General features: G+C 40.7%; 1 protein-coding gene across 1 annotated transcript in view; it reads left to right on the forward strand.

Annotated features, from left to right (window-relative positions):
- The window catches only part of LOC130172530 (transmembrane protein 266-like), a 47605-nt gene extending 33811 nt beyond the window's left edge, over window positions 1–13794 (forward strand). The window contains exons 5-11 of the mRNA XM_056381317.1: window positions 606–679; window positions 2126–2182; window positions 2770–2908; window positions 6474–6589; window positions 8371–8566; window positions 11620–11682; window positions 12177–13794. Of these exons, the coding sequence (XP_056237292.1) occupies window positions 606–679; window positions 2126–2182; window positions 2770–2908; window positions 6474–6589; window positions 8371–8566; window positions 11620–11682; window positions 12177–12817 (1286 nt within the window). The 3' untranslated portion in view covers window positions 12818–13794. The remainder of the gene's footprint in view (window positions 1–605; window positions 680–2125; window positions 2183–2769; window positions 2909–6473; window positions 6590–8370; window positions 8567–11619; window positions 11683–12176) is intronic.
- Window positions 13795–13980: the final 186 nt, after the last annotated feature.

The following is a 13980-nucleotide window of genomic DNA, read 5'->3' on the forward strand; positions in this document are numbered from 1 at the left end:
TGTCTATGGCAGCAGGCACACGTCCCCATCGATTACTGGCCAGCGTCCAGCTCTGATGATACCTGAGTCTCGCTGCAGGGACTGGTGGGTCTCTAGTCACTTCAGATCTGTTGTAATCGAGTGCTTTGCCTGCTGCCATGCCTGCAAGACAAAGAGAGGAGTGGGCAATAAGGTGGGAGTGAGTGAGAGAGTGCACAGATAGATTAGTGGCGCAGGACAAGAGTAAATACAGGTTGGCACTGTGGATTGATGGATGGACTCAGAGATATTGATAGAGCTAAAAATGCTGATGGACAGAATGTCAAAGACAGAAACAGTAAGAGCAGTGATATTGGTGAAACTTCAAAATGAATTCAGGTCAGAAAAAGTTTTTCATTCTGCTACACTTTCTTAAAGAATATAAAGTATTGCTTCTCCACTGAATGAGAGGACCGGGACACTGACCTACAGAGGCTAAAAACATTTTTAATTTTGAGTTTATTTTTTAAAATCTAAATTAATTTGAAGGCTCACCTCAGAGATATAGGAACACCTTGATTTCTTGGATCGTCTCTTGCGGGCTCCTCTTTAGAACTTAACATTTGTCCCGTTTCTTCTCTCAACAGTTTCCAATGCTTTTCAATTTGCCAGCATTATCCACTGGATCAGCCTTATCATCCTGTCCCTCTTCTTCTCTGAGGTAAGATGTGTCCATTGGGGTCCACAGAACCATATTTCTGGTACTACCATTACAGTAATAAAAATCTTCCTTGTCATTCTATTTTCTTGTATGATGTTATTTGGTCACCAGAGTACTTCAGGGGCTCAAGGTCCCTGATATTTGAACTGACACATTGCATTTCTTTATAATGCATGATTGAATTAAACCAAACTAAATGTTCTTTAACTGTAGATTAGGTCCTGTCTCTGGGATTGCAAACCAAGTACAGGCCTTAGGGAACTAGAGTAGGTGGCTGCCTTTTAATTTCAATTATTGCCCATTATCCTCCAGTCTATCGTCTAGTCAGAATTTAGCTTTAGCCTCAGAAATGCTACCTCAAGGCTGGATGGCTGGAAAAATGTCTATCGTTTGAACCATAATTGTAATTAGTCTTAATAAAATTCGAGCCATTGTTGGATAAAATAATGTCTTATCATCGGGCAGGAAATATGAAAAACAAAATGGGGAGGGGAAAATTTGGCCCACAGGCCTCCACTCCAGTGCAAACCAATTACCCTGACAGCCTCAGCCCCAATGCCCTGAACCAAACATTAATTACCAGTGAGCCAGCAGGAGCAATAATTACAGCTGAGCTTAATGAGCAGTGGGGATGGGGTTACAGTGATACGATCCATCCAAACACCTCGCCCACTGACATCACAGAAGAAGAATCATCTGGGAATGGTGTTACATACAGTAGATGGAGCTTATCACCAGGCGGTCCCTCTTGCACCAATCAGAGAGCAGCATTCGAACATGTGGGCGTAGCCCGTGCGCTTCTCATTTTACACCAGCACTGTTGTCCAACATGTCCTCCAGATGATGGATTAGTAGGACCACTCGTACATGACATCCCATGCTAATTGGAGTGTAAATCAATGGCCCTGCTCAACAAAGAGTCCCACAACCAACAGCATTCACAGAGCAGAATTTGATAGGTGATCAGATGACAAGTGTTGTGCCTTTGTAGGTCAAAGATCAATCAGGGAACAGATTTGCTGCAGATATAGCTCCAAGGAGTAGTGGTTTGCAGGACTAAATTAGCTATAAATGCTACTGTTCTCTGTCTTTTTTTAGATGTTTCGGTGATGATTTTATGGTTACACGTGTTTACTATATTCAATCTGGAAGCCATTTTGCATTAATCGAACATGGTTACTCATTTTATTTCTGGCTAGCTTCGGATGTAGCATTCTTCCATAGTTATAATTTTACAGTATTCAGAAATAAAGGAGATTTAAAGAAGAAAACCGCATAGGCCCTCTCTCAGTTTTCAGTCTATCTTCACATATCTTGACAAAGGTTGTTGGATGTGATGACAACTCAAAAGACTGAGAATATCACAGGAGCTTTTTATATGTATCGGCACACTCCCTCACCTATCTATTTTAATGCTTTCATTTATCTCCCTCCTGTCTGTCTCAGACTGTCTTCAGAATTGTAGTGCTCGGGATCTGGGACTACATAGAAAACAAAGTTGAGGTTAGTACTGGTTTTCTGTGTCTATTGGCAGATTTAATATCAAGGTTTGAATCTTTTACAGATATTTTGTCAGATATTATTTCTAATTTGGCCACCTGTTCCTATATTATATACCTGTATGTGTGTGTATATATATATATATATTTTTTTTTTTTTTTAATTTATTTATTTACTTTTTTCCAGTGTTGGGAAGTACGCTTATTCACCTTCTTTCCAAGAGTTAGATGAGAAGATTGATACCACTGTCATGACTGTATGGTAAATATGAAACTAAAGCCAGCAGCTGATTTATGTAACTTAGCACAAAAAGCTTCTTTTTATACCGTTAACTAATGAGCTCTAAAGGCACTGGTAGGTGAATTTTGTCACCCTGGTGTAGAGCCATTCTAACTCTTTGCCCCTGTTTCCAGATTTTGTGCTAAGCTAACATGCTACTGGTGGTAGCTTCATATTTACTGTACACTACCACAGAGTTAAGGTCAGGGCTGGGGGGTTGGGCAGGGTCGTGGCAGGGGCTCCTGGTACCCAACAACATTTGCACATATTTGAATTTTGTATGAGTGCTTGTGTGTATGACCCCCCCTCAGGTGTTTGATGGTGCTGTCATTGTGCTGTCCCTGGCCCCCATGGTGGCCTCCACAGTGGCCAATGGGCCCAGCAGCCCCTGGGATGCCATCAGCCTCATCATCACCCTACGCATCTGGAGGGTCAAGAGGATCATTGATGGTGAGGCAGCCAAAAACTGTGCATCCATCAAAAGTGTGTTATTAATTGGCCTGTATGTCAGACCGATTCATTTTGTGGGGCAACTCAAGGAAATACCCCATTTCTTTCTTAACTCCAAAGGACCACGCAGATGCATAAAAATCAGCTGGCCTTGAAAGAGCTAAATGACCCCACTCTCTCCATGATTATACAAATTATTTACTATTCAGAGCAATATGGCTATTGATCATCCCTCAGAGTAAATTGCTGCCACTTTGCTACTCTAACTTGTATTGATTGTAAGGGGCTGGTTAAGTAGATTCAGAGAGGCTATAATGAATATAGTGGTTGTTCTCCCCTATGCTAATACGGACCGGTTCGATATCTGTTTGGAGGTCACCCTCGCCGTGGGCCTCTGACTGCATACAGGATCTGCGGCACACAGACCACAAAGGAACTCAGTGTGCAATATGTTCATGTCCGACCGGACAGTGGATGAGTAAAGCGTTCTTTTGTCTAATATTTACTGTTAAAGTAATAGTTTGGCATTTTAGGAAATATGCTGTTTGTTGATGTCAGCTCAGACTCTTAATCATACATGAGTACGTTGTTTTAAAGGATCAAATAAATTGAACTATAGAAGACACATCATCAGGACATGATTAATCATTGCAGGAATAAATACAATATAGCTTTCAACATCACTGATTTACTATGGTGAAACACTTTGAGCAGGAGAAGCGTGCTTCTTAACATGCAGCTGCAGTGTTGGTTTCCAGGGAATGAACTTGCGATTTTCCTCCCGCACACCTCGACTTGTTGGGTTTGATCTTTGTGAGTGATTGAGTTTTGTTGTTGGGCAGGCAGCAACACACCTCAGAGAGGGGGGGAAAAAAATCTCACTCAAACCAATAGATATACAGCTGAGGGACCAGCTCAGTTATCATAGGAGAAGGATTGAGTTCTTCGCAGAATTAGCTTGAATTGTAAAGAGGCAATATTTGTGTCGGACCGATGGGAGTGGAAATACAGAGAACTAGAAAAACAAGTCTGAATTCATTAGCAGTGTGATGTGTCAGATGGGAAATACCAACCTCTCAAACACAATCAGAAAATAGGTGGTCCAAAGGTCCAAAAAAAAAACCAAAAAAAAAAACTGTATTTTCAGGGTATTTGAAAACAATCTGCTGCACAGTAAATTAGGCAAAAAGGGTTTGCTATTCTTGTATGTTTACATAACGTAGTGAGGCACTATGATTTGCAATATAAGTATATGAATTACTTAATTTTGTTATGAATATCTTGGATGTCTTTGTCTGCGTTGACTTTAGAAGCCAAATGTAGTGGATCGCTTTGTTGCAGAGCTCTTTGCTTTGGATAAATAAACATGAATGCAATAAAACCGGTTACTTGTCTGAGCTGTAATGATGACAATGCCTTGAGCAGAGCCATTGTACTTTGTACATACTGTATACAGTATATTAGATGTCGGCTGTGGATTGAGATATAGAAATTGTCACAACGAAGCACAGCTAGATGACCCACCACTTCCAGAACACAGGGAAACAGGGGTTTTGTGTGTTGCTGTGCTGTGGTAGTGACGCAGGTTTGTGTGGAGCACGACCTTGTGTTGGCCTCTATGAAGTTGTGGGATCAGCCTTGATGTGAATTACACTGTTGTGCATGGTGTAACACACATAGGGTTTAATCACAGAATCGACACAATGTGCTCACTAACACTCACTGACAGTTTGCAGTTCCACAAATTATTACACATTGTGTGGCTCAATATTGAACCTCTGTTTGAGCTTTTCATACTTGTTTGAATTCTGACTGGACTGGACCCATCTGATGTCCCCACTTTTGCTCTGTGTTTATGCCAACATGACTATAAATAGGTATGAGGAGCATGTGGTGATGGCTCTGTGCTTTGCTACCCCCCCACCCCCACCCCCCACCTCCAGTGTTTCATTCTCATCTCAGTGTTTGGGCAAAGCTGGCAGTTGGGTCTCGTAATGTTTCACATACACAACCACAACAACCACAGAGATATTGGAATAGGATGATGCTTCACCCCTTTATGTTGCTCGTGGCAACAGTCCTCTTCAGGGTGTGCAGCTTTACCACGTGTGATATCATGTGGCTGACTGACAAATGTGATGACAGAGGTGTGAGGGACTGATTGTCTGCCAACTGTGATGACAACAGGTATCCAAATTTACTCTCAGCATCCTTTTTTTAGTTACACCTTCCCATCCGGCTCTACAAAGTGTGTCATGTATAAATAAAATGTGCAGTGAGATTGAAAGAGGTGGAGACACCGATTGATCAAGATGTGATTTAAGTGTTTGATGCATCAGTTCCAGCGTGACTGCTCTTCTGATATTTTTGCACATTATATCTCCTATATTTTCCCCAGGAGTTGTTTCATACATTAAATCAATTAAAGTGCTCAAACAAACAAAACAAAACAACAAATAAGCTGCAGCTTTGTGATGGGAAAAAAAAGAAAAGAGAAAAGGTGAGTGGTGCACAGATGATAATTGATGATAAATGATGAATTGATGAGAGAAATCACAGGAAAAATGCAAAACTGATTCAAGGCAGGTCGAAGTTGCTGTCAACACTTTCAGGACAACACTGTAGTAAGAAGGAGGTCATGTCAGACACACTACTTGTATCATCTGGCAACAAAGCTATAGATCAAAAAAATATTCATATTTATAAACAAAGTAGCTTTGAGAACCAGTTGAAAGCAGCGTACTGTGTCTTAATGTCCACAGTTTTATCATGGTCGTTTTGAAAGGAGCAGACTGGTGCGCCTGACTTGTGCTGGATTTCACAGTATGTCACATACATCGAAAAGTTGTTGTGTGTTGAGTAAATGAGCTGTCACTCAGAAGATTATTCTGATCGATGACACTACATATAACTGCAACTGCAAATGCCTAAAACAAGTGTTTGCACTGCAAAATACACTTTTAATGTTTTATTTTTATAGTATAAATTGTCCCTTACCCCAAGTTTTTTTCTGTTTTAAAAGTGTTGAACTGATGAACATTTTGTATTGAGCCCTATCCTTCTTGTCTTTTAATGACACCACCATTTTGGCATAAAGACGGTTTCAGGACGGTGACTTTAGTTTAAACAGATGTTGTACACAGGCCCCAGATGTCAACCCAGTAAAGACTTTTTGAACAAACTGAAATGACGTGTGAGCTGCTGAAATGTTTTGAAATCACCATGCACCATGACCTCTGTGGAACTTTTTCAGCACTCTGCTACATTCATTCAGTACAGGTATAATGTTACTAGTTAGCAGTAATTAATGAGGTCTGACAGACATCTATGGTGCAAAGGACTAATGGTCCACCAACACTGACCTTTGACCTTGATTTTACCTCAGTGTATTTTGCCACAGTATCATAGTATCTTAACCAGTTGTTTTTCAGGTTTAATTTTGTAGTTTAGTGAACTAAACAATTTTATTTCAAATTCTCTCTCTCTCTCTCTCTCTCTCCCTCTCTCTCTCTCTCTCTCTCTCTCTCTCTCTCTCTCTCTCTCTCTCCCTCCTCTTCTGTGTTAGCTTATGTGCTACAAGTCAAAGTTGAGATGGAACTGGAGATCCAGCAGTGTGAGAAGACCAAGGCTGTGAGAGAGGAGCAGCTGGAGCGTCTCACTCAGATCTGCCAGGAACAGGCTGTGAGTACCAAAACACCTTCAACTGAACCTCAAAGTCAGGTTGCATTTCTCATATCTCTATATACGTGCACAAAATTAATTTGTAGGGTAACAGGAAGAGTAAAAAATGTTAATACAGCCAGTCAAAGGAGAAAGTTCTTTTTTCTCAAGAGCAGTATATTGGTCTTCATGCACACAATCATACATTTAGTAATATTTTTGAAAAATCTAGGTGTTTGTGACATACAGGAAGTAGCACATGGTTGGAAAGAGTATCACGCTGTTGTTACTGTTTCTATCTACTGGTTTCTATTTGACATTTTCTGCCACTTTGGGAACATGGTAACTATTGAAATCTCCAAACAGTTCACAACCTCAGTTCTGCATGATGGATGAAATTACTTTAAAACTTTTATAACCATATTTTAACCCAAACTGGGAGTATAATACTCAAAAGACAACTGAACAGAATACAACCTTAAAGTCAGTGTAGATGTCGTCACACATTCAATAGCAGAAGTTTCTCACTCACTTCTTTATATTCAATGTATAATTCCCATTTATGTTATCATATTGCCATCTAAACAACAAACAAAACAAACCTGTCTGTAGATCTGTCATGGTAAATGGTTTGCTACAGTAACGGCCATGTTAGAAACTGTCAGCTCATCTACCACCAGAGGAGGGCAGCAGTGACTCACAAACAGGTTTAATCTTTCCACACATTTCATCATGATTCCTCAGCGCACACCCACTGATGATGATACTATAAGGGAAAATGCACACTAGACCAGACATCAATAATGGATGTATTAATAAATAAATGATCACACAGGAAATGATCAGATCCTTCCAAAAATTCTGTTTTAATGTACACTTTAGGTGATACCTTATCCTGTAGGTTCATAAATGAACTCAGTCAAAATATAATTTGAACGAAGGTAAATTAAGAATACAGCTAGTGAAATATGTTTTCTTTCCTTTACTATATTTACTACTGTAATGGTTTCTTGTGAGTGGGTTTTGTTCTCAAGGCCAAAAACCTTTAAATCATTATGGAGAGACATCATCACTTTACGTAAGAAAAACATATTGTAATGCTGAAAAACAGTTTATCAGTACCTTGATGTTTTGGAATATGACCTGTTAAGTCAAGAAACAATACAAAAATAGATTTCAATATCGACAATTTAAGCAATGGACATAGGAGTTTCGTTTGTCTATGCTGAATATCTGAGATGATGTCACTGCCTCACAGTGCTGTATCTATATAATTTATTTTCATCCCAGAGGCTTTTGGAGGAGAACTACGACAACTAAATCCAGTTGCCCTTGATTCAACCCCTCTTTGATAACCATGACCTGTATGACTGAGAATCTCCACAGCGATGTATTTTACTCTTCAGATTGTGTAAATCTATCTAATCTAAGTTATTGAGGTATTAATATATTCATTGTTCATTGCATTGAAATCCATGAAGATCACTGCATGATCACAAGATCACTTTTCCTCTCCTTTCCCTTCCCCCCATGTGTCTCATCTTTTCACCTCATCATGTTTATTTGTCACTCCATCCTTCCATGTTATCTCTCTTCTCTCCCCGTTCTGTTTTTCCCCTCCTTTTGCTTCCCACCTGTCTTTTCCTTTCTGTCTTCTGTACACTTTCATCCATCTCTCTCCTCGAACTCCTCACCTGCCCTTTTTCAAATCCTGTTTTTACTTTCCCTGTTCATTCACACTCCTGACCGCCTGCTTTTCTCTCTGTCTCTTTCACGCACACATACAACTCAACCATCTCCAGTTTGAGATCAGGCAGCTCAGGGCCCATCTGGCCCAGCAGGACCTGGACCTCGCAGCAGAACGTGAGGCGGCCATGCAGATCCACCACGTGTGGGGCAAACAGGGCAGGAGTTTTCAGGTTGTAGAAGGCTTGACTCCTGGGGAGTCTGATGATGAGGGCAGCCAGAGAAACCCCAGGGAGCACCATACCACTGCAGGTATAGTATGGTTTCTAAAGCAGTGTTTTTGTGCATTGGGTTGAAAGATACTGGAATTGAAACTGTGTAATATCACATGACAAACTCACAAACTGAAAATAGGTGCATACAAGACAAAGCATATAGCATTAAAAATATAGATAATACATAATATGCCAGGTGCAGTGTTTGCTTGAGAAAGCAGAACGACAAACCAGGAGAGAGGTGCAGCATAAAGTATGTACATAATTATGTGGAACAAAAAGTCTTGAACAGTGTAACATCAGGTGAACTGGATGCCGGAGCAGTGTACAGTTAATCTGAAGCAGTAGCCCTGGAGCATCTTCGAGGCCAGGCTCTTAGCCCCTCCGTGCTCACACACAACACCCATCTGACCGTAGGCGCTTTGGGATCAATATGAAGGGCAAAAAAGCTTTTAGGATCTGGTGAATCCTGGAGAAAACAAGCATGTTCTCCGACACTACGTCAGCCAACACAGGCTTCTGTCATGCCCCAACTATCTCTCTTACCGCCCCCCCTTGTGGCAAGGCCAGCCAAGCCAGCCCAGACCACTTGGGCTATTTCAGGTACAGAGTGCTCTGTGAATTGGGCCTTGTTAGTAAGGAGTGGGCTCCTGTCAACATCTGTTCCCCTTCACCTGCAAACCACAATAGGGCACCAGGAGGCTCCACAGCAGCCACAAAATTACCCCAAGGGCATAGTGGGAAATCTGGCTCTCAGAAACAAGTGGGGCTTTTTACAGAAACATGGTCACTGGGATGAGCACTTAGGCCACGGAGCTTAAGGCAAGTCAGGTCAGCTCAAATCAAGTCAAGTGTATTTGTATTGCCCAGTACTGCACACAATTTCTCAATGGGCTTCTCTCTATCTCACCTGCAGAGAGCCATCGAACTATCAGGAACTCTTAACAAGGCAGTGGCCTTTTATGATGACTATAATGACTGTCTCGGGAGATTGGAGGTTTTGCCACCTCAAAGTACCAAACCATGTAGATTTAAAGAACATCCAGGGACAATCAGTGTTAATCAATGAGCCGGTGGAGTTTTCCCCTCAGATGCTGAGAGAGGATTGTCGTGACAGAGCACTCAGTACTGCAGCACAATAACAATAAAAGAGACTGGCAACAAAGAAAGATAGAAGAAAGATATTTAGAAGGAACATTTCAAGTTGTGTATGTATCAAACTGTCTAAACAAAAGCCTTGCAAACATGACAGATATTTGCAAGGTAAGACATTAGACAAAGAGCCATGCTAACAGGTCTCTGAGGCTAGCGTCAGCATAATGGTCAGGTCTAGAGTTATGGACCGATGGACCAACAGACCAACATGCATCCCTAGAGCCATGCTGATGAATCTCCTAAACATTAAAGCTATTATATTATCGGATCAAAGGCTATTTCTTTCTTTTTTTTAAAAAAAATCTATAATAGTAATTATCTAGTTCCCTTAATCTGTTTTAGCATTAGCTGCAGTGGTTGCTAATCCTAGTGGGGTCTACTCTCATACTAGAACTAATACCTCACCCATCAAAATTATAGTTTATGTTTGAACTGAAAGAACCTCAGCATGTCGCCTCTCCTTTTGCACAGACAGATGACAGCCTGGTAACTTGACTGTCACAGACTGAAGAAGGGAGTCTTTTATGTATGCTGGACAGCCCATTCTTTTTTTCTTAAGACTCATGTGTTATTAATTGTGGAATGATTGTCTCAGTCTTGTTTTAGTGAGTGCAATGCTTCCTCTCCAGGGGTGGCTCAGGGATTAATATTTTAGACTGAAAAATAAATGAAATTACCCATCAGAGTCTGCAGCATGTCCCTGGGGACGGGGGCTAGCACTCAGGGTACTCTGGGTTCGCACTCAGCCAGCGGACAGTGAGCTCAAGACCAATCAAGCGAACAGACGAGCAGAGCAGATCACAGCCAGTCACCACGCACACTGAGGCCTGCTAGACTGGAGGGATCAGAGGCTGAACAAAGAGCTCCCACTCTCTCTCATTCTCCCCCATTTCTCTTTTTCCCTGAAACCAACCCCACCCTGTCCCAGTTTATTTCTGGTGCACTAGGGTGCAGCTAATGCGCAGCGTAACAGTGCGTGATCACCTCCAAATCACCTGTGTCCTGGGGCAGAAGTCATCTCTGTCAATATTATGTTGTAAACATAAGAGATATTTTCCATTTGGACTAGTTTTTGCTGTTAACAACGAAATGGACCAAAGTGCCTGCAGAGAAAAAAGGTGTGAAATCAAATTACAGTCAGTCACATTATATTTAACCCTAATTTGAATGGTCACCTCCTGCTATTTAATTACAATTTCTGGTGCATTTTGCGTTCACACCACATATACATACATACATATATATATATATATATATATATATATATATATATATACAGTATTTGCTATATTTTTTTGTGTGTAATCCAACTTTTCAACAACAACCAGACACTGCAATAAAAACTGGTGAAAACAATACTAATTACAATAACGACAAGCAGAGCATCCAGAACATTACAGGGCAGGACAGACAAGAGCAACTACAACAATACAAACTGTGTGGTGTGGGTCAGTGAGTGTGTTAATACCTAACTTTCATTGTGTGGATGTGTTTGTCTTTGGTCATAAAGAGGTGAGTAGTACAGAAAAAAGAGAAGAATCAGAGCTGGAAGCACCATGTTTTAATCAGATTTTGAACAATTAGGAAAGACAATGAAGATGTCTTTTGTGATGTTGTTGTGATGTGTAATGTAATATGAGCAGCAGTTTATTTTACATGACTGAGATGGCTGAGATTACATTCACTGATTGAATTTATGGATGTAGCCCGAGGTTCAATGAAGAATGGCAACATTAATGGCCATAGTGGGCATCTTTGCAAAGTATTTCTTTGTAACTATTTATATGAAAGAAGAATGTACAGGTAGTGATATATATTAAAAAGAATCATCCAAACACAAATTAATATGGCTTTGTCAGAACTTTGTAATCTGAAATAATAATTATAATAACCATCTCGTCATTTCTTTCATATTTATTCATTTTTTATTTTCAGATCCAGTTGTGCATGACGACATGAACAACTACATCAGCCAATACTACAGTGAAGCAAGCAGTGGTAAGGGACTATAAACACTATGAACAAGACATCACTATACACCACTTCATATACATATAGATACATTTATGTAAAGCAACTATGTTTCTGAGGCAGATAAGTCATAAGTCACTGAACACAACTTGATAGATTCATACATTTGGCTGCATATAAAACACAGATTACTGTTGTACCTTGCAGAAGATTTGATGGGAGAGAAAATATTTCAATTTTAACACAAAACATATGTTTATTCCTTAAGTCTTTTCTTATTATGGCCTTTGATTAATGTTTTTCATTGCTCTAAATTTACTCTGACATTCAGTCAAAATTAGGAAATTTGTTGAGTAAGTATCTTGCACCTTACCCAAGAAAACAATTCAGTCAGTTTTGGTTTTTGTCCATATGGCCAACAGAGTATACTGCTGTGTCCTTTCCCTTTAAGTATGCTGTGTGTAAGATAAAGGGCTAATTTGTTGTATCTGTTTTTCTAAATGTATACAATGTCTTTGAAGATGCTGCGGCCTCTGGCTTAGGCACTCGGATCATCACCATGGCAGCCATTGACGTTCACCTCCCCACCAATACAAATCCTGTTCAGTCAAACCCAATGCTGGCGATGGAGCGGGTGGGCAGCGCTGTATGTGACGCCTCCACCAGCATATTACGGTCCAGTGGCAGCGTGACGGCCCGGCCCCACAGCCTGAGTAGCCACACCCCGGCTTCATCTATGACAGACTGCAGCAGCAGCACAGCTCATGACCTCAGTCTGAGCTACAGCTCTCATCGCTGCTGCCCTCCTTCCTTCTCAGGCCAAGACCCCTGCAGGAACCCCAGCATGGTGGTGCAGGAACTACTCTCCTCCCTCTCTGAGGACTCCTGCCTTGCTCAAAAGGGCCTGGCAGTGGACCCTGTCAACCTTAAGCTTCCCAGCCCTACAGGCTCAGAAAAGGCCAGTCCTGAGCTGGACAACAGAATAAACATCTTCAACCGCAGGAACCAAGAGGAGAGGCGGGGCAGGGGAAGGGGTTGTGTGCTGCTGCAGACCAAGCCACTGATCCACCTGCAAGGCAGCACCACTGAGCCATCCCTGGACGAGAAGTACCGGCTCCTGGGACCAGCTGACACACCTCTGGGCCACATGCCTGATACATAAACTACATTTACACAGAAACAGAAAGTTTTTTGTATCTTTTAACTGCCACCGTGTTTGGCATATTTCTGACTTCTTGTTGCAGGTTAAACCTCATGAGAGGGACCACATAAGATTTCAGAATTGGATTTTTCTGTTGCTGTGTAAATCCAATATTAGCCAATCCAGAGCCAAGCTTGAACCTTCGCTTCCAGCTAACACTGATGCTCCTTAACTTGACGTGTTCAGAAGTCAATAGTAGAAATGACAATAACAACTCTTAGGCCCTTTGCCATACTGTCCAACCTCCCCTGTTCCTCTGTGATGGATTTTTTTAAATCAGAAATGTCCTGAAATAGCACAACAAAGACAATAACATCCCAGTAACGGGGAGTCCAATGTGTTCTTGGACACATTTTTCATCAGGAATTCTCACTTTGAATAGGTCCTAAATGCACTGAACTTTAAATGAATTAAAACCAGCAAGGGGCCATTCAAGCCTATACTGAACAAAAACAGTGTTGCAAACCACACACCGTTCTCTGCAGTTAAAAGGAGTGTTTTTTATCGCATTGTTCTTGTTATTCTGTTGCTTTTCATATGTATTATCAACTTTAAACATGAATCATGCTGTCTTTGTTCAAACAGCCACAGGGTACATAAGACTGGCTTAACTATTCCAACAGCCAATTTAATTTTTTTTTTTTTTTTTTACCTTTGGCTTTCTGTCACCTGTTTGTTTGAAACCATGGAACATCTGACTTTATTGTTATTGTGTGGATGAAATGAAGAGGTAAGTGATTGGATTCTTCAAATAATACTAGATTGGAGTGCTTGTAGCATGAACCTTTAAAAGATATGTGCCCTAAATGGCAAGCAAATTCTTTGCACTTTAATGTTTACAGACACTTTTGTAAACTTGATATGGGGGAAGTTATTGCCAAATGCAGGTGTTGTCATTTGAATGAAAATAGCAAAAATAAAAGTTAGTATTTCCTTAACTGCTCCTAGTTTACTGACTTTTATTAATATTTTTGTTTTGTCATTTTGTTTGATTTGAAGTTTTACCAAAGATGCTGCAGCAGGATCAGACACATGCTTTTAAACATGTGATCAAGTGAGGTATGTATGTTTGTTCTCTTGTGCTCATTGTTACACAGTGCACTGTACAACATTATTTCATCATT

The sequence above is a fragment of the Seriola aureovittata genome, chromosome 1 (genome assembly GCF_021018895.1).
Source record: "Seriola aureovittata isolate HTS-2021-v1 ecotype China chromosome 1, ASM2101889v1, whole genome shotgun sequence".
NCBI classification, from domain to species: domain Eukaryota; kingdom Metazoa; phylum Chordata; class Actinopteri; order Carangiformes; family Carangidae; genus Seriola; species Seriola aureovittata.